Raw genomic sequence first — 21,757 nt, forward strand, 5'->3', positions numbered from 1 at the left:
TGCAAGAAAGTTAGGGTTTTGAACTGAACTTAGAACGACAAAAAAGGGGGGCTTCCCTGCTTTGAGAGTGTGAAAAGAATAACACTTATTGAGGATTTAGTGTGTCTACCACATAGGGTCAAGGACCTATTAACTTCACTCATAAGCTTTGCCAAAACTACATCATCTGACAGAGGAGGAGGAAAGAGAATTTTTTATCTTTTCACTTAACAGAAATGATTTCCAAACTCTCTATTCCCACTGATGACTAACTTCCAATCATAACATTTCATTTACATTTTTGATTAGTAGATTCAGGGGATGACTGCTCAGCAAAACTTATTTTCTTCCCACTGGAATGATGACAATCTTTAAAAGAAAGAACAGATATTTATTTTTCATAGTGGGCATGACAGAATCAACTTTACTACTCAGTTAAGATTTTCTGAAAAGACAAGGTAAGTAAAAGTAGGGAACACTTTACTGCTGCACAAACACATGTTTCAATGAAACCATTTCTATTGCATTTGATGTCATGTGACAAGTTGGTAAGGGGACAGTTTCCACAAGTATCAGGAATGAGAAAGGACAGTTTTCCAGGCAGGTGTGCCAAACCTTCTAATATCATGTCATATTGCTGTCATCTGCAAAATTCATACTTAAGAAATGTGGAATTTGTTACAAATAATAACACAAAAATTATTTTTAATGTTTTACAGAAGCTTATAGGTTTGGATTGAGCAGTGTTTGGAGCTCTCCTTGGATGAGCAGCTGGATGAACAGCTGGATGCTTCTGAGTAGAAGAATGGAGTTGGAGGTAAAGCCTCCTTGGGAGGCAGAGCTGTTAGGCAAGGCATGGCTGCTGGAGAGGAACAGGCTGAAGATCTGCCTCTGAATCACACTGGCAGTAGAGAAGTAAAGAGACAGTTCAGTAGCAAGGACTGTTAGGGTTATAAATAGGGCTTGGAGAGTAGTCATCCACAAGATGAGACCTATTTCACTCTGTAGCACAGTTGGGTTAACACCAATTGATTAGGGTAGTCTAACTCAGAAAGCAACAGAGATGGTGACACTATCACCCCAAATACCTCATTTTGCAAGAGGATAGAGGACTTCATGCATTATATTCAGAAAAGATCACTGCATTATCAAATCCAGAGTTCCCACAAATAACTAACTTCTAATGATAAAATTGCAATTACATTTATATTCCAAATTTTCTTGACATGTCTGCTTCTCAGGGAAACTCGATCTCCTTGAATCTGTTGGAGAAACTTAGAGGGGGAAAATTTTAAAATTAACAGTGGAGAGGGATAAATGATAACATAATGAATGTTAAAATGACACTAACAACTAAGTTGGACTTTCCCAAAACAACCCGGAAAGGCAAATGACAAATATATACTTGCTGCTGTGACATGTTACTGTGTGCATCAGAGGCTCAAAGACAAGGGTTGGTGAGGACTGAGAAAGAACACTGGCAGTGGTTCTGGTCCTTAAGTTCACAGGGACACAGGCCTCATATGCATGAGGAGAACCTGTGCTTAGTAATCAGGAAGGACAGCTCTTCAGGTGAAACATGGATGAGATGCAGAGAATTCATCAACAGGTGCATATGCTAAAGAGTTGTTTCAGGTTTTCTTTGGAAATAGAACAGTACAGAGATGGGTACAGTCATGGGATTTGTGAGGAAATTGGGGTTCTGAATTGTGTTTGGAGATTTCTCAGTTGCAACAATTGGTGTAGCCTGCTCTGGGAGAGTGGAGAGAACAAGCCTGTGTAGTTAGGGAGTCTGGCCTAGAGTACAGAAGATGGTAACAACTGTCCATGTGTATTACTCATAAGACACCATTTGATAGGAAAGGATACAGGACTATTCTGCATTATGAGCAGAAGTGATCATTACCAAATCTAGTATTCCTACTAATTAATAATTTCTAATCATAACAATTCAGTTACATTTATGTTCCAGAGATTCTTGAGAAGTTTTTTCCTTGACGAGACTTGGTTGATTAGAGGTTCTTGAAGAAGCTTTAAAAAAAATAAGAAAGACGTTTATTTTAACAGTAGAGTTTACAAAATGATAAAATGTCAACTATTAAAATGACTACTACCTAGTCGCGCTTTTTTAAAAAGGCCCAGGATAACAACAACATAGAATACTCTGGTGCTGTAAAAATTTATGTGACCAATAAATTATATCTGTTTTCAGTGGCATGATATATTACTGTGGGTCTCAAAGGCGCAGGAGCAAAGGAAGGAGATGAATAACACTGGCACTGGCCTTGATCCTCAGGAGGTTCTTAGGGGTAACAGGTTTCAGAGCAATCTGAACCTCTGGTCCAGAAAAATGAATGGGTATGTCACAAAGCAGAAAAACTAGAAGGCAAGGATGCTGAGCTGAGTGAGGGGTGCTGTAAGCAGAGGCACAGACTAAGATCTTCTCAGTACCTCACTAGTAAGGAAAGTATAGAAACAGCTTCACTAGCAGGACCCATAGGAAAGTCAGCATAGTGAACTGCACTTGGGAGTTGTATGCTACCCAAAGCGAGCTAGCTCACTCACCAATGTGAAGAGAGTAATACAACTGAGTAATTATGGAGTTGAATCCAATGATCAACAGATTACATAACATGGTTTGTATCAGCATTATGTGTAATACACCATGTGATGGCTAAGACAGAAGACTGATTTGCATTATAAGCAACAGATATCATTAACAAATTGAATATGCCTACAAATTTCTATTTTCTAGTCATCGTACTTAAAATAAAAATTTGGCTCAAGGCTTTCTTGGAATGCCTATAGCTCTGCAGCTGTCTTTGGGTTTGTAACAGAAGCTTAAGAAGTAGAACAGCTGCTTATTCTCGTCTTGTCTTGTGTTGCCCAGGCAAGCTTTGAACTAATGATCCTCCTGCCTCAGCCCCTAGAGAAATGATTACAGGTGCACTATTTGTCTTCTTTTGACAGGATTTGAGGTGATTTTCACATGTGATGTGTACACCAAATCTTTCTGCTACAAGCAGCCACCAGCAGTTCTGAACAGAGGGAGCAATGTCACTAATGTCTAGCATCTGAGGTAGAAAGCCACACTTTGTCACTGAACTGTATTAGGAGCTTCTTAATGACGAGCTTGTAAAAAAAAAATGCTTTCCTAAGTCCAATTTGTGTTGCTCTTTTACTCAGTGGAACTTGGTCAAATTCCCAGTGGCCAGTCCCTTAAGGAAAGCTGAATGGCCACTGAGTCCATGTCAGAGATAGTCCCTGCTGCCCCATTACTAGCAAACCCACATGGAGACTGAGCTGCCTGTGGGCTACATCAGAGCAGGGGTTCTAGGTCTTCTACAAGCATGGTTCTTGGTGAAACATTGGTCTCTGCAGGGACTCCTGGGCCCAGAGTTTTTCTCTCCATTGGTCTCCTTCTGGAGCTCCTGTACTCTCCAGGTCTTTCTTTTGCCCCCTTCTTCCATAAGATTGCCTTCTGCCCAAAGTTTGGCTATGAGTCTCAGCATCTGCTTTAATACCCAGCTGGGTAGGGTCTTTCAGAGGCACTCTGTGGTAGGTTCCTGTCTTCTTTCCCTGTTCCCTGTGTTCTCCTGCTTCACATGTCTATCCTGTTTGCCATTCTGAAGAGAATTCATCATCTTCCTTAGGGTCCTCCTTATTTATTAGATTCTTTAGGACTATAGATTTTAGTATGTTCATCCTATACTATATGGCTAATATCCACTAATAAGAGAATATAAGTGTCTGGCTCTTTGATCACCTCTCCCTGGGTGGTCAGCCTTGCTGGGCCACAAAGAAAGACTTTGCAACCAATCATAATGAGACCTGATAGCCTAGGGTCAGATAGTAGGGGAGGAGGAGCTCCCCTCTCAGTGGACTAGGGGAGGGGCATAAGGGGAGAAAAAGGAGGGAGGGTAGTACTGGGAAGAAATGAAGGAGGGGCTTACAATTGGGATACAAAGTGATTATATTGTAATAAATAAATAAAAAAAAAAACAGAAAACTGAATAGGAAGTAAGTGTGATTGTGGTGCATTGAGCAAAATTCCCAAATAATGAAAATATATTTGGGGAGAAAATTGCATCCGTTTTCTCATTTCATCTTTTCTTGTTTGCTCTGTCTCTTCAAACTACTTTTTGTGTGCTATTACTATTTCAAAGATCTCTTCTTTTCCACTGTCCTTATAACAATGGTTCAACTCCCCCTTATTTTTCTCTTGCACCTTCTTTCTTTTTTACTCTCACTTTCTCATCTTTTCAGCCCTATATTTATTTTATTGTTTCCTTCTTTTTAGAAATAACTTATTTTGATCAATTCTGGCTTTTATGATATCTTGCATTTCTTAACCTTTCCTTAGCACGAATATCATTCTATCTAGTTCCCCTTCTTTTCTGCTCCATATCATACCTTCTGTCTTTCAACATACCTTTTTTTCCACCTGATTATCTTTTTAATCCTCCAGCCCATGGAACTCTTTCTTAATTTTCCTTAATTTCTCCTTTTCTTCTATTTTTCCTTCTTCTCTCTCTTCCTTAAAACTTTAAACAAACTCCTTATTTTGAAATGGCCCTACCCTCACTATCCATCTCAGATTGGCATAACTATGGCATTCAGGTTTTTGAGTTGAGCAGCTACTGGGTTTGCGCTCTCTCTAATACATGGACGTTCACTGTTGGATTTCCCGGTCCCTATTGTGTGAGCCAATAGAGTGAATCCATCCATCCATCCATCCATCCATCCATCCATCCATCCATCCATCTATCTCTATCATATATCTGTCTGTCTCTCTCACCCTATCTATATCTATCTATTGATCTGTCTATCTATCTATCTATCTATCTATCTATCTATCTATCTATCTATCTTCTATTGGTTCAGTTCCTTTAGTTATTGTTTCATCAGGCTATTCAACATGATTTCCTTTTACTTGAAAAATATCAAACAGCTGATGAAACAACAACCCAAACAAAAATCAGATCCTAATAAAAAGAATGGAAAATTTAAGAGGCAATTAAGGAGAAAACAAAGGGAAGAAGATAAAGGATATGAGAGGAGTAAGGGTACAAATGTCAGGAAAGACTTGCAGGGAAAAGGAACACAGTGTAACAGATAATAAACAGGAAGATAGTAAGGAAAGGAGTGAAGGAAGAAATAAAATGTTAAAATGATAAGCCTGGGGGAAAGAGTAAACTTTAAAAATAATGTGAGAGTAAGAGAGAGGGCGGTTAGAAGAGCAGGGGTAGGAGGAAAGTATTAACTCAGATAGTGGGAAATTCAGATTATGAAGAATGTAGGCAAATATTACAAAAAGATGAATGAATACATGTGGCTAGATTGGAAAGTGGAAACTAACAGAAAAAAAGAAAATCAAACTGATTTTCAAAAAAAAAAAAACAGAAATGATGAAGGGTCAGTAGTAAAAGCTTGTTGGAAGGGAAGTGATAAATGGCCAAGTGTGTGGTGGTTCATGACTCTAATCCCAGCACTCTAGATGCAGAGGTGGAGGCTGGCCTGGTCGACATAATGAGTTTTAGGCCACCCAAGGATACATAATCAGACCATGCCACAAAAAATATATGATAAATGACAGTTGAGAGATAAATGACAGGAGAAGAGGTGGGTAAGAAATAGAGCTACATTCTGAGCCCATACAGTTTGTTGTTTTAATAGTGACTTCTAAAAAAATTTCACCATGAACATAACTGTTCTTGTGTTTCTTATTCATTACTCTGTCTCAGTGTGACATTTCTTTGTCAAACTTTGTTTCTCACATGTGGTATGAAAGTGGGGGATCCTTCTGCTTCAGACCCCTGTGTTATGGTACCACAGGTGTGCATCATCACGCATCATGTTGGTAAATTGTTTATTTTCCTGCATTATCTCTACCAATTCTCAGTTTTCTAGTGTTCCCACCAATCTATTCCAATGATAACTTCTTTCATGTCTCCTTCTTTCCTCCTTCCTTTATTCCTAATCCATAACCTGGGTGTTTTTAGCTGTTTGTTTCTTATGTCTCTCCCTCAATATCTCTTTTTATCCTCATTTCCAAACTCGTGTCTCACTTTCTCCTTCTATTTCTTTTCTGGTCCCTTTAATCTCTTATTACTTCCTACTGCTTTTTTTTTTCCTCAACTTGTCACTTCTCAACTTTTTTCCCCTCTATCCAGTCTTCCTTCCTTCCCAACTTAACTTTTCATACTTTTATTTCCATCTCCCCTCTCCCATTTCTCCTCATTTGAGAAAGGGCCTCATGGAGCCAAGGCTAACCTCAAACTCATTGCATAGGTAAGAAAGACCTTGAAGTCCTGATTTTCCTTTCCTCACCTCCTGAGTGCTGGCATTACAGATATGTACCACCATGGCTAGCTGTGATGATGATTGAACCCAAGGCTTTGTGCAAGCTAGGCAAGTACTCTACCAACTGAGCCACATCCATAGCCCAAGTTCCTCTTTATCTCTTCCTCTACCTTCTTTCTCTCTTGTTTTTTCCACTTTTCTATTGGTCTGTTCCCATATATATCATTAGTTGATTTGCTTTCCTGGTTGCAGGCTGTCTCTTCAGTTATTAATCATGTGCCTCCCTCCTACCTCAACACCTAATTCAAAATTTTGTTCTGCACTGAATAATTTTCCTTGATTTTTTTATTGGCTTTCCCCTCTTACATCCCCTGTCTTAGTCTCTGTGCCTTACTGTCTCATTTTAAGTTTCTCCCTCCTTTAAAACTTTTGTCATTCTTACTCTCTTCCTGTCCCCAGTTCTTCTATCTATATTTCCCTAATACTTTCCTTATGTCTTACATGTGCACTGCTGTATTATCTTGTTCTCTACAATTATACTTTTCTTACTAATCCTGTCTTTCTAACCTTCTTTGTCTTATACAAAAATTCTTTTTTAAGTATTACTCTTTCCACAGACTTGCATATTTAAACATTTGTCTCTTCCTTTTCTTCATTTTCCCCTATAATCTTACTTCACCTCATCCTACTTCACATTGTGCTTGCATATCTACTTTTCTCCCTGTACCTCATCCTTCCTTCTATTTCCTTCTTTTATCTCTTTCAGTATTCTCTTTCTCTTCTTTTGGCATAATTTTCCTTTTTGTTTTTCCTAAAGATGGGATCTCTATAGAGCAGGCTAGCTTCAAACTCACAGATGTCCTATCTCTATCTCTAGAGTGTTGGGATTAAAGGTGTGAGCTATCATGCATGGCTTTTATTTGGCATACTTTTAAAAAATACTTTATCATTTAACATGTACATTTTTATTTGAAAATCTCTGGATCTGGATCACATGTCTTTATATTGTATTTCTTGTGTTGTATGCCTTCATATTTCATGACACTTAAGGTCAAATCTATCACTTTAGCTAATTTTCTATACTCTTTACAGGCATCCCTTGAATCATTTTCCCTTATCTTCTTTTACCCTCCCTTACTCTTTCAATTTGTTGTGTTTTGTCACATTTTGTACACTTAAAACTTCTTGAGATAAATGGGACCTCATGAAACTAGATAGTTTCTGTAAAGCAAAGGACACTGTCATCAGAACAAAACGACAACCTATAGATTGGGAGGGTATCTTCACCAACCCTATATCTGACAGACTGCTACTATCCAGAATATATAAAGAACTCAAGGATTTAAACAGCAAAAATGAAATATTCTAAATAAAAATGGGGTACTCATTGTCTCCATATCTCTTCAACATAGTACTTGAAGTCCTAGCCAGAGCAATAAGACAACTAAAGGAGATCAAGGGGATACAAATCGGAAAGGAAGAGGTCAAAGTGTCACTATTTGCAGATGATATGATATTATACATGAGCAACACCAAAGATTCAACCAGAGAACTCCTTCAGCTGATAAACACCTTCAGCAAAGTGGCAGGATACAAAATCAACTCAAAAAAATCAGAAGCCCTCTTGTATACCAAAGACAAAAAGGCTGAGAAAGAAATTAGGGAAACAACACTCTTCACAATAGCCACTAATTACATAAAGTACCTTGGTGTGACTCTAACCAAGCAAGTGAAAGACCTGTTTGAGAAAAACTTCAAGTTTCTGAAGAAAGAAATCGAAGAGGATATCAGAAGATGGAAAGATCTCCCATGCCAATGGATTGGTAGGATTAACATTGTGAAAATGGCCATCCTGCCAAAAGCAATCTACAGATTCAATGCAATTCCCATCAAAATACCAACTCAATTCTTTATAGACCTTGAAAAAAAGATTCTCAGCTTCATATGGAGAAACAAAAAACCCAGAATCTCCAAAACAATCCTGTACAACAACAGATCATCTGGAGGTATCTCCATCCCCGATCTCAAGCTGTACTACAGGGCAACAGCAATAAAAACTGCATGGTATTGGCATAGAAACAGAAAGGAGGATCAATGGAACTGCATAGAAGACCCAGAAATAAACCCACACACCTATGAATACTCAATATTTGACAAAGAAGCCAAATCCATTCAATGGAAAAAAGATAGCATCTTCAACAAATGGTGCTGGACCAACTGGATGTCTACATGCAGAAAAATGAAAACAGATCCATATTTATCACCCTGCACAAAACTAAAGTCCAAGTGGATCAAGGACCTCAACATAAAACCAGATACTCTAAATCAGTTGGAAAAAAAAGTGGGGAACAGCCTAGAACTCATTGGCACAAGAGACAACTTCCTGAATAGAACACCAACAGCACAGGCTCTAAGAGCAACAATCAATAAATAGGACCTCATGAAACTGAAAAGCTTCTGTAGGGCAAAAGACACTGTCATCAAAACAAATACACAGCCTACAGATTGGCAAAGAATCTTCACCAACCCTTTATCTAACAGAGGGCTAATATCCAGTATATATAAAGAACTAAAGAAGCAGAAAAGCAACAAACCAAGTAATCCAATTAAAAAATGGGGAACTAGAGCTAAACAGAGAATTCTCGAAAGAGGAACATCGAATGGCAGAGAAACACTTAAAGAAATGCTCAACCTCATTAGCCATTAGGGAAATGCAAATCAAAACGACCCTGAGATTTCACCTTACACCCATCAGAATGGCCAAGATGAAATGCTCAAGTGATAGCACATGCTGGAGAGGTTGTGGAGAAAAGGGAACCCTCCTCCATTGCTGGTGGGAATGTAAACTGGTACAACCACTTTGGAAGTCAATCTGGTGCTTTCTCAGACAATTAGGAAAAGTGCTTCCTCAAGACCCAGCTATACCACTCCTAGGTATATACCCAAAATTTGCTCAAGTACACAACAAGGACATTTGTTCAACCATGTTCATAGCAGCTTTATTTGTAATAGCCAGAACTTGGAAACAACCCAGATGTCCATCAACGGAGGAATGGATACAGAAATTGTGGTATTTTTACACAATGGAATACTACTCAGCAATCAAAAAGGAGGAAATCATGAAATTTGCAGGCAAGTGGGGGGATCTAGAAAAGATCATTCTGAGTGAAGTATCCCAGTAGGAGAAAGACAAACATGGTATATACTCGCTTATATAGACCTACAAGATATGATAAACATAATGAAATCTACACACCTAAAGAAGATATTCAAGAAAGTGGACACAGGCGAAGATGATCAATCCTCATTTAGGAAGACAAATGGGATGTGCATTGAACGTATGACAGGAGTCTGCTGCAAAAGGCATCTGAAAGACTCTACCTAGCAGTGTTTCAAAGCAGACACTAAGACTCATAACCAAACCCTCAGCAGAGTGCAGGGAATCATATGAAAGAAGGGGAGTTGGTATGATATAGAAAGGATAGGAGCTCTACAAGGACCAAATATATCCGGGCACAGGGTCTTTTCTGAGATTGACACTCAACCAAGGACCATCAATGGATATAACCTAGAACTTCTGCTCAGATGTGGCCTGTGGTAGCTCAGTAACCAAGTAGTTTTCCAAAGTAAGGGGAACAAGGACTATTTCTAACAGGATCTCAAGGGCAGGCTCCTTGATGCCGCCCCCCCCAGGGGAGGAGCAGTCCTGTTAGGCCACAGAGGAGGACTTTGCAGCCAGCCCTGAAGATACCTGATAAAACAGGGTCAGATGAAAGGGGAGGAGGTCCTCCCCTATCAGTTGACTTGGAAAGGGGCAGGGAGGAGACCAGGGAGGGAGTGTGGAGTTGGGGAGGGAATGAGGGAGCGGGATACAGCTGGGACACAGAGTTAACAAAATGTAACTAAAAAGAAAATTAAAATTAAAAAAAAAAGAAAAAAGAATTCCACTACTTAAAAAAAAGGGGGGTACATAGCTATCAGAGAGTTCTCAATAGAGGAATAATGAATTACAGAGTAACACTTAAAGAAATGTTCAACATCCCTAGTCATCCCTGATATTTCACCATACACCCCTCAGAATGGCTAAGATCAAAACCTCAATGAGAACACATGCTAGAGAGGATGTGGAGAAAAGAGAACCTTCCTCCATTGCTGGTGGAAATGTCAACTTGTACAACCACTTAGGAAATCAGTCTGGTGCTTTCTCATAGAATTAGAAATAGTGCTTCCTCAAGATCCAGCTATACCATTCCTAGGCATATATCCAAAACATGCTCAAGTATTCAACAAGGGCATTTGCTCAAGCACATTCATAGCAGGTTTATTTGTTATATCCAAAATCTGGAAAAATCCCAGGTGTCCCTCAACTGAGGAGTGGATACAGAAATTGTGGTACATTTACACAGTGGAATACTACTCAGCAATTAAAAACAAGGAAATCATGAAGTTTGTAAGCAAATAGTGGGAACTAGAAAAGATCATCCTGAGTGAGGTATCCCAGAAGCAGAAAGACACACATGGTATATACTCACTTATAAGTGGATATTAGACATATAATATAGGATAAGCATACTGAAATCTGTACACCTAAAGAACTAAGCAAGAAAGAATACCCTCAGTAAGATGATCAATCCTTAATCATTACAAGAGGGATAAAACAGGCAATAGGACAGGAGTCTACCACAGAGGGCAGCTGACAGACTCTACCTAGCAAGATATCAAAGGAGATGCTGAGACTCATTACCAAACTTTGGGGAGAGTGCAGGGAATCTTATGAAAGAAGGAGAAGATAGGAAGACCTGGAGTGGCCAGGAACTCTGAAAGGGGAGCAACAAATCTGAAAAGGGCACAGAGGTCTTTTCTGAGACAGATACTTCAAACAAGGACTCTGCATGGAGATAACCTAGACCCCCTGCACAGATGTAGCCCAAGGCAGCTCAGTCTCTAAGAGGGTTTCCTTGTAAGTGGAACAGGGACTGTCTCTGACAGGAATTCAGTGGCTGGCTCAGTGATCACCTCCTGCTGATGGGTGAGCAGCCTTACCAGGCCAGATAGGAAGACAATGCAGCCACTCTTGATGAAACCTGATAGGATAGGGTCAGAGGTCAAAGCAGGAGGACCTCCCTTATCAGTGGACCTGGGGAGGGGCCGGGGAGGAGATGAGGGAGGGAGGGTAGCACTGGGAGGGCATGAGAAAAAAAGTTACAGTGGGGATACAAAGTGAATTAACTGTAATCACAAAAAAATAAAGAAATGAATTAAAAAAAATCTTTTCCTCTCCTGCTTTTTTGATAGTTACATTTTCTATCGACCTACAAAGAGATTTTTTTCTGGTTCTCTAGCATTTCCTCCCTTCCTTCCTGTGTTTCTCCCTTTCTGTAGCTCCAGGTTGTATTTGACCTTTATATGTAAACTAGGCTATCCTGAGACTTGATGTGATCGTCTTGCCTCTGTCTAGAGTGCTATTCTTTCTTCTCAAATGCTATCATCTCTCAGTCTTTTATAATCAGTCATTTTCCCTCCATCTTTCTTCAGCCATTGCTCTTAAATAGATTTTACTGGCCCTTCCTTCACAATATTTTGTTTTTGTTTTTGTTTTTCTCCAAAAGTGTCGATATTGATACAGATATACGATTGTAAACTTTTCTGGTTTTGATCTTTCTCTTTTCTGCTTTTTTTCCTCATTATCTGGTTTGAATACTTTATTATTTTTTATTTTTAATTAATTTTTTCTTTTTTAATATTAGTTACAGTTTATTAACTTTGTATCCCAGTTGTAGCATGCTCCCTCATTCTCATCCAATCCCACCCTTCATCCCTAATCTCCTCCTTGCACCTTTCCAAGTCCACTGATAGGGGAGGTCAGGCAGAGGGCAAGAAATCATATTAAAGAAGGGGGAGTTAATATTACCTGGAGAGGACAGGAGCTCCACAAGGACGAAATATATCTGAGCACAAGGGTCTTTGATGAGACTGTATCTCCAACCAAGGACCATGTATGGATAAAAACCCCTGCTCAGATTGTAGCCTATGACAGCTCACTATCCAAGTTGGGGCCTTAGTAAGGGGAACATGGACTATTTCTGACATGAACTCAGTGGCTGGCTCTTTGACACCCCCCACCCGGAGGGAGGAACAGCCTTGCTAGGCCACAGAGGAGGACACTGCAGCCAGTCCTGAAGATACCTGATAAAACAGGTTTAGATGAAAGGGGAGGAGGTCCTCCCCTCTCAGTGTACTGGGAAAGGAGCAGGGAGGAGATAAAGGAGGGCGAATGGGATTGGGAGGGAATGAGGGAACAGGATACAGCTAGGATACAGAGTTAATAAAATGTAACCAGTAGTAAAATTAAAAAAAAAAGACATACATTTCTATATAGGAATATTATTCAGCTGTCTATAAAATGAAGTTATAAAATTTGCAGAAAACTGAATAGATTTAGATGTATGATATTAAGCAGGGATAACATGGCTGTTTTCTACACTTATCACTTCAAACTTTTCTCATCCTCCCTTCCTTCTTCCATCCTTTATTACTTTTTTCTTGTCTTTTCTCACACCATTTCATTCTTTTATTCTTGTCTGTTTCCTTTCTTTCTTCTTGCACTCCATCCTTCATATTCCTCTGACTTATTTTATTCAATTTTTTGAAGTTCCTTTAAAATATATTCTTTCATTTATCTGTATCCTTTGTTGAAAGCCTTCTGCATGTTATTTTAGACTTTAAGGAGACATATCTTTTAAATTCTGTTTTATGTTCATTGTTTCCCCACTTACCTGTCCATCTTGTCATATATAGTTTTCCTTTCTTGACACTTCAAATCACTTCTGAATTGACACAATTATATCGCCTCTTTTCTCCTATACTTATATTCTCTATCAAACTATTCTGTACTCAAGCATCCTTCTAAATCTTATTTTTTTTATTTTTTATTCCACCTGTCTGTCATCTACTCATCCATCCTAGCTATTCTCTTCTACCTAAATGTATTCTATTTATGTAGGCATGGGCTCTTAGTTTTACCCCCATCTTGTACTTTTAAAGTCTTCTTGGGCTCTTTCATTCTCATATTCTCCCTCTTTCCTAGTTTTTGATCCCCTATAATCTGATCCCTTAAAAATATTCTTGTCTTCCTTCACCTCCTCTTTCTGCTTCCTGCCTTCCTCCTTTGCATTCCCTCTTAAACTCTTATCTAGAGACTTGCATGACTTCTTAAGTCCTCAAACCAAGGTCCTCCAAGGAAAGATGATTTCCTTGGCAAATGCTGATTTGGCTCTCTTTACAGATGGGAGTTCCTTTCTTAAACATGGGCCTACAGAACAAGATTTGCTATAGTAATCCTATTGACACCCTTGAAAAGAAAGCTCTCCCTCCAGAGACCAGGGTTCAACTGGTACAATTAATAGCCTTAACCAGAGCCTAAAAGTAAATCAAAAACAAAAGTCACCATCTACACTGATTCTAAGTTATTCCCTTTTGGTCCTCCATGCCAATACAGTCTTATAAAAGGATTTCATACCATTGTGTCTAGAGACCTCAGTCTTTGAAAAAAGTAAAACAAAGTAATGAACTCTTCAATAAAATGTAATGAAACTGACTGAAGAAGTTATCCACTCCTGACCTCTCTACCCCTTGCCTCTGCTCCAATAAGAAACTAGCCCATGACTCTGCTGTCAGTCCCTATTAGATATTATGTGAGAGACCTTTTCTCTTTAATGAGTTGTTAGCAACTAAAGACCAAGTAAGTAATCATTCAAATTCTTTAGTTCACTTTCAAGAATCTCTTCACAGAAGCTCAAAAACTGCCCTTACTGTAAAGAAGATGGGCCCTCTTCAACTTTCAGAGATACAGTGATGATCTCATCAGTATTTAATGGGTTCTCATTCCTAAAACATATCTGAGAAGGACAGTATAACAAGATGTTCTACATTTTCTGCAGTAAAACTGGGCTTAACACTGGGGGAATGGGCTTCACCATGGTACACACCTTCGCATATTCACAGGAGCTTTGATTGTCGCTTGTCTGAAGCTTCTTCTAATGTTCATTCCTTTCTAAAGCAAATTCTTTTTCCATAAAACAACTTTCTAAGTATGACCAACCCTCCAATTCTCCAAGCACTTCCTTGGAACCATCCACAAAGTGTTGATACACAAAGTCCTTAGAGTTTCTTTATCCTCCTAGTTTTACTACATTTGAACTCCAAATACATGTTCATTATATTCCTCAAGGTTTACAATCTATTTGGCCTCTACCACCCAGGCCATTAAAGCTCCACAGTAAAGCCTTAACTCAGTGACTTATGTGGTCGTTTAAACTTGGAGGGCCTTAGATTTCGTCACTTCTGAGTATACTTTGTGTTGTGATTGAGATCCATCAGACCCCAGAGTTTTGTCCATATAAGTTGAAATGGGCCTTCTAACTTTTACCATAGATCATTCATCAGAAAGACCTCTAAATAGGAACCCTGACAGCTGTCAATTTTCAGTACCCTTTCTCAGACTTAAGTAGCTCTAACTGTCTTGTCCCCAATTCCACCCAAACACACCAAAGGCAGTTAGGACCACCTGTTCTGATGGGAGATTGAAGCAGGAGACACTTAGGCACTTAGCCCCAGTAAGATCCTGACTTTTCTTCATCTCCATTTCTCCTTCCTTTTCCTTTTATGAGCCAATATTTTATTAGTTCCTCCTCTTAAACTTTTCTCTCTTCTTTTTTTGTTTCTGATTGTTTTCTCTTTTCCTGCTATGCTGTTTAGTTTCGTAAAATTCAGACCTATTAATCTGTCTACATATCATGTTTTAGTCTTTTAAAAGCTGATACCCAATTCCCCAATAAGGCTTGAATTTCTTACCGGCTCCTCCTTTTCACATCTCTCACACTTTTGTTGTTGTTGTTCCTACTTTTTTAAAACTCATTTTCCTTCTTTCTTCACCTTGTTATTTATTCTTTTTCTTTAATTTCTTTCAGCTTTCTTTGCTTTTTCTTCTTTCTTTCTTTTCCTTGCTAATTTCCCTTGCTTCTGAACTTTCTCCCTCCCTTTCCTCTTTTTCTCAGTTTTCCTTTCTTCCTCTTTGTTTCTCCCAAGTCTTTACTTCCCTTTCTTTCTACCTCTTTGTCCTCCTTCCACCTCTCCCTTCTCCCATCTTTGCCCTCCTTCCTTCCATTTTTACTACTTCCTCTCCCCATCTTACTCTTTTCTCCTCCTACCTTTTCATCTTCCTCCTCCCATTTTTACCCTCTTCCCATCTTTACTTTTCATTCCTCCTATCTTTCCCCTTCCTCCTTTCCACTTGCTCTACCTTTACCCTTTCCTGTGCATATCTTTACCCCTCCCTCCTTTCTCTTTTCCCTCTTGTTACCCTCTTCCCAGTCCCTTCATCCCTCCCTTTCCTTCTTTGTAATCCTCCCTCCTCTTTTTTCCTCTCTTCCTTTTTCACCCTTGTCCCTGTATCTACCGTATTTTCTTCTTTCTCTGTTTTATCTTCTATACTTCTTTTCCCTTCCTCCTCCCACTTTTTATCTTCTCTAAATCTCCTTTCTCTTTTCATTCTCCTCTTTTTTTCTTTTTGCCTTCCTTTTATCCTCCTTCCTGCCTCTCTCCCTCCTCTTTTCCTACCTCATTTTCTTTTTCTTCCTATTTCAGACAACATCTTTTGTAATTTATTTCAAGCTTCTCCACAGGTAGGATAACAAGCATGCTGTCTCTTCTCCTTAGCCCTTTTTAAGGATTATTGTCTCCCTTTCCCCCAGGCTCTTTTCCCTTTTGTAACTTACAGTCCCCATTTTCTTCACCTTACCTTTTTCCTTCTTACTTAAACAACAAAGAAAAACAACAATAACAAAAAACACTGCTTCACTTCCTAAAATTTGTAGGGTTGAAGTCTCTTGGATAAATCCTGTACACCTTCCCTGAGTGTGTTGGAATTTACTAATTATTTCATACCCCATCTCTCACAAGCACAATCCTTTTACTCTTTTCTTACTATCTCTTCCTTCCTTGCCTGCCTCCTTTTCTTCATTCTCTACCCCTCCTACCTCTTTTTTGTCTTCATCTCTCCCCACTCCAACAATCAAATCTATTAATGCTGGATTCCTCTGATTTTCTTCTCTCTTCTTGTCTTCATTATTTTTTGTATCACCTTTGTCTGCCAGATGCTTTCTCTTTTTCATATTTTTTGTCCTTTTCCTATTCCTTGCTTTGTACATTTTAATTCTCTCTCAATATTTATATTTATCCCTTTGTCTAATTTCTGTGAATATGTTTGTCTTACTGGCTTGTTTTTAAAAACTTTTCACTTGTTAATGTTTTCTTAATGCCTGCTTCAACTTAGTTCTCTCATTTGCTTTCCTGCATTTCTTCCCTGTGTGTACATGCTATCTCCTCTTATTGGCTTTTGTTAAACTTCATGTTTACCTATTTGTTAGCCATTTGTGTGTGTGCATATGTTTTCTTTAACTGGAGCTGGAGCTGAAAACTGCCTCACATAGTGCTTGGCACAAGCATTGTGGTATCTTAGTACTTTCTTTTCTGAGGGCCTTTAAAAAAAACCACAAAAACAACAACAACAAAAAAAAATGTGAGCATAAGATGTGTTTATAAAGACATATTTAACATATCGCTGTTTAGCTTCCACTAATCTTGCCTTTTATTTTCTCTCCTCTCTGTCTCACCTGATTCAGAATGTCTTTTTCTTTCAGGGAATCTTGCTTCAAGCTTTTCTTCTTTACTATCTTTCTTTTGCAGTTTTTCTAAATGGTAGGCGATCCTTTTCTGTAGCATTACTTGTTTCTATAAAATATTAAATAATGTTAAATATGTTTTAAATATAAACATGTGTTAAGAAAAATACAATACAGATTATTTCAAATGTGATGATGTAGACCTTTGTTCCTATCTGGAGTTATCTAAATTTATAATGAATTTAAAGAAAAGTATGAAACAGGTTTTCTTTGTGATTCAGCATAAAATCGTGTGTACATGTGTATGTGCACAAGCTCTTTGACAACTGGAAGTTAAAGCTAGGGTCTTGTACATGCTAGGCCATCCTTTTACTCCTTAGGTCAAGCATATTTTCAGAACTCAATCTAATTTAATTTTCTGGGTACTCATTGTTGAATTACAGATTTGGGCCAAATGAGCCCCTTCATCAATAACTCTCTTCTGAAAATTCATATTTTAAAATATAAAAATATGGCAAAAGACTTTCTTGAAACAGCCCAAGTCGAGCAAAAGCTGACTACCTTTCTGTTAACTTCATCTCGGATTTTCCGACGATGTTCTTCAACTCTTCTCTCTTTCTGAGCTTCTTCCCCGATCTTTGTCAGAAGTGTCATCTCCTTTAACTGAAATTCCTAAGGGACATGCCATTACAGTTGTCAGCATATGTCTGTTTAATTTTAAATGTATTTTTTCTTTCTTCAAGAAACAAACAAATTAGATCAAATCAATGACCTCACAACATTTAGGTTAAAGATAAAGGAAATCTTGCATAGGGGTTTGAATGTGCTTATCTGACATTCATTGGGAATGTCCTAGTAGATACAGTGAAATGAAAAAATGTCATGAACATGACTCTAAAGATGAATCTCAAAAGATATTGGCAAAGGCTGTTGTTTTTTTGAATTCAGGGAGGATATAGGAAATGTAACCTGATATTCATAAAGGTATTCAGACAGGGAAACTAAAGATACAGCCATGTCAGAACTCATGCAGAGATGAAAGAGCAAGTATAGCATGAGCTCTCTTCTAATTTCACATATGTTCTGAGTCTTGAACTCAGGTCATCAGGCTTGTATAGGAAGTGCCTTTACCCACAAACCCATCTGACTGACTTGGGCTTCTTCTCTAAATTGAAATGACTACACATGAGATGGTGAACCTGTTAAACCTGTTTACAAATAAAACCACCGTACAAATTTTCCATGCAAAATTTATTGATGCTCACCTCTTCAACTTGTGTGCGTACATTAAGAACTTTCGTAACATTATCCCAATGTTCTCTGTCTTCTTCCTTCAACTGTAGTGTATTCCGTCTTCCCGAGGTGTTTTCAATTTTGTCTAGTTCTTTTTTAATCATGTGTAAATGTCTAAGTAAAAGTGAATTAAAGGCATGTCACTTGGATATTTCCTTCAGGATACCTGCCACTCTGCAACTCTGGTTTATCCACATGCATTCTGGTATAGCATGAAATGAATGTATGGACTTTGTGAGCCAGATAATGAACAACAGGCTTTCAATTAGGATAAAGTTTTTTCCCCCTCTATAGTTTTGCCCTTTACCTTCTAAGGCCAAGGCTTGATCTCTAAATGGCAATGTGTGCTTAGTAGCTGAAGGAAGAGAGTGGAAGGCAGAGGCAAATAATGCTTATATTAGCATCCATTAAAGTAGTTATTTTTCACTATGGCTTTAAAATAAACTTAAGTTAAAAATGTGTTAAAACACTCTCTCTTCCTCTAGTATCAGAGACCTGGCTTTCACAAGATCACTGATTAATATTTTGGACTTCTATAACACTTTGACTTACCTCTTGGATTCCTGGTGGCTCCAATTTCTCAGGTAGTAACTTACCTTCCTCTTCCCAGCATTGCTATCAAGGCTCCCAATCTCTGTACCTCTTGATGTATACATACATACATACACAAATACATACATATATGTAAAATCATGTGATAGGTGTTTTGCCTGCATGTAAGTCTGTGCACTGCATGCATGCAGTGTCTCTGGAGGCCAGAAGAAAACTAGAATTACAGATGGTTATGAACCACCATGTGGATACTGAGAATCAGACCCTAGTCCACTGGAAGAGTAGACAGTACTCTTAGCTACTGAGCCATCTCTTTAAGCCTGCCTTGATATACTCTTAGTTCTCCATGTTGAAAACTCTGAGGGCCTTAAATATATCTAGCACTTTCGTTCATGCCCATGTTTTTGCTGTTGTGGATGTCTATAACGTGTCCATGAAATATACATGAACTCTGACTCTACCTGAGTTTCAATAATCGGACTTTATGTGCGTTAAGTTTTTTCTGCTGTAACAGCCACTGCTGAAATTCAGCTGTGGTAGCATTGTCGTCACGGGCTTGTCTCTCTTCATTCAGTTTTCTTACCAGATATTCTATAATTTTCTGCAAGAAAAAAATTATTGGACGTTATATTCTTACCAGAAATAAACCTATCTATCCTCTGATATATTTTCTTAAAGTTTAAGCAGCAGTAAATGTCCTGAGTTTTAGAAACTGCTAATTCTGCTAACATAATTTTAGGTCTTGTGAGGCCCATTCCCATAAAGTAAACTTTATATTGGTAAAATAAGAACTCTGTGTTTTACAAATTCTTTATATAGACTTCATTCCTGAAATATTTTAAAGAAATATTGTGCAAAGAGCATAACTTTTCAGAGAATTTTCTTATGAGTCCCAAACAAAATGGGCTTATGTGTTTAACTTACTTGTTCTCTTATATACTTTCGTTCAAAGTCAGTTTTTAAAGCTGTGAGATAGTGTCTGTATTTATTCAGCTCTTTTAAGGAACATATATCCTATGAATTCACAAATGAAAAACATTAGTATAAAATTTAAAACATTACAACACGTTTAGAGGAAAGAATAAGAACATTCATTCTATTAACAGATTTATGGTCAAGTGTAGTAACGCATTTTGTAGTAATTTTGTAGTCAGAATCTCTAGACAGTTGAACCACCAGAATATTTCTAAATATTTCACTAAGAATTCAAAGAAAAAATTGCTTCTAGGGATACAAGGAAAATAAATGTGTCAATGTGTTTACACACCAAAAACGTTTTGTTAATTATTTTTTATCATCCAATAATTATGAAATAGAAAGTAGTTTTAACATAGAAAAGCCACCTGATACTGAACATTATATAGACTTTCCTCTGTGATATGTTAGTTGTCAACTAGAAGTTAGCATGGGAATCAAAGCACCTAACACATATTTACATTTTGCTGGTCACAAGTAACCCTCAACGCACTTTAATATTGCCTGTGATGTATCCTCCTTTTCTTAGTATCTTGATAATGTCTTTTCGTTTAAAGTTTACTTTTAAGTGTGGATCATGAAGACTTATGTAGGTGGTTTCCATTAGTTTACAGTACTGGTCATTAAGATTAAAATCGAAAGAAGGCTGGAAAAGCTGCAACAAACAAACAAACACAGATTTGAAATGATTGCAAATGCAAAATTCATGAAATCACACTTTAAAACATTAGTTTATTGAAATAATTAGAAAGTTCATTTAAAACAAAATATATAAGCAGAAACTGAAGTGAGAATATGTATTGGGCTGATCTGGGTAAATACATTCTCTTTCAAATTCACTCTCTTTCCCAGTCTAATTTTTACATTGAAGGTGGCACATGGAATACTATTTATGAACTCGGTACCTAATCTACTTACAACCTCAACCTCAGTCTAGCTCATGTAGTCACAAGTTAGGAGAGACTGTCAGAAGAAAGAGGAGAGTACATGGTAGGTTTCAGAGCCAGGCAGACCAAGGCACAGAAGCAGAAATCAACATGCCATATATGAGTAGGCAAGAAACATACCAATTTTTCAAGTTGACACTGTGGTTGGAGAATGTCTAGACAGAGTGACTGCAGCTCTTTTGGGGGCTTTCTGTCATTAAAGTGAGTTTAAGGACATAAAAAAATAGCAGCTCATTTAATTCCATTTGTGTGAAACTGAAGGTGATACACAAAGTGCAGTCATAGCAAAATGTTTCAAATTTAACAGCTACAAAGTGTAAAGCAAACCATTTAAACACCGTTCAAACATAGTTTACCATTTCACATAAATTTGTTGTGTAGAATATATTAGTACTTCCTGGGATAATGGGCAGTTTGGCCCCAAGGGGTAAATCCAATAGACGAAATGGCCCAATCTTTGGAATGGTAGGTCTCTCTTTCACCTGTGGGAAAGAAAATGGAAATTGTTCTCTTTTCAGATAGTTTACATCAGTTGCCTCACACTTCAACCTGATAGTACAGCTCAAGTTGTCAGGCAGGTGGGTGGAAGGAAGTGCCTGGACGTGAACAAAGACGACCTTACCTCCACACTTCCTAAGCCACCACCCTACTTCTGGTTCCTGCCCAAGAGTATCCGTCAGTGACACGTTGTATCACACGTTGCACTCCTCAGAAGATGACCATAGTAAGAAAAAAAGAAATTCTGCCCTGTTCCCGCACCTCAGACTCTATCCCCATGATTCTACCTGATGGCCTGAAACCTGCCCTGGGCAAGAAAGAAGGGTCCACCACTCACGGTACTACATGTGTTTTGCTCTGTTTTTTGGTTGCCGGAAACCCCCTTGGCTACAGCAGCTTCAGCAACCTTTAAACAGTTGTTTAGGTACAAGTCCATGTCTACCCGTCAGCCCCCAAGAGCTGGGGGCTGGGGTAGTGGACTGTTTCCTAGCCTCCGTTCCTGCGACCGTCTCCTCCAGTGTCCTGAAC

General features: G+C 38.4%; 1 protein-coding gene across 1 annotated transcript; it reads right to left on the reverse strand.

The window, feature by feature from the left end:
* Nucleotides 1-702: 702 nt before the first annotated feature.
* Nucleotides 703-21,665, reverse strand: LOC129684812 (fibrous sheath-interacting protein 2-like). The gene is made up of 9 exons (XM_055618059.1): nucleotides 21,567-21,665; nucleotides 21,088-21,213; nucleotides 20,278-20,439; nucleotides 19,734-19,823; nucleotides 19,271-19,410; nucleotides 18,230-18,371; nucleotides 17,526-17,636; nucleotides 16,956-17,073; nucleotides 703-920 (listed from the first exon to the last, which is right to left on the reverse strand). Exons 1-9 carry the CDS (start codon nucleotides 21,663-21,665, stop codon nucleotides 703-705), a joined length of 1,206 nt encoding a protein of 401 aa, XP_055474034.1.
* Nucleotides 21,666-21,757: the final 92 nt, after the last annotated feature.

Source organism: Psammomys obesus, unplaced genomic scaffold (assembly GCF_907164565.1).
Source record: "Psammomys obesus unplaced genomic scaffold, mPsaObe1.curated_primary_1811, whole genome shotgun sequence".
Lineage (NCBI taxonomy): Eukaryota > Metazoa > Chordata > Mammalia > Rodentia > Muridae > Psammomys > Psammomys obesus.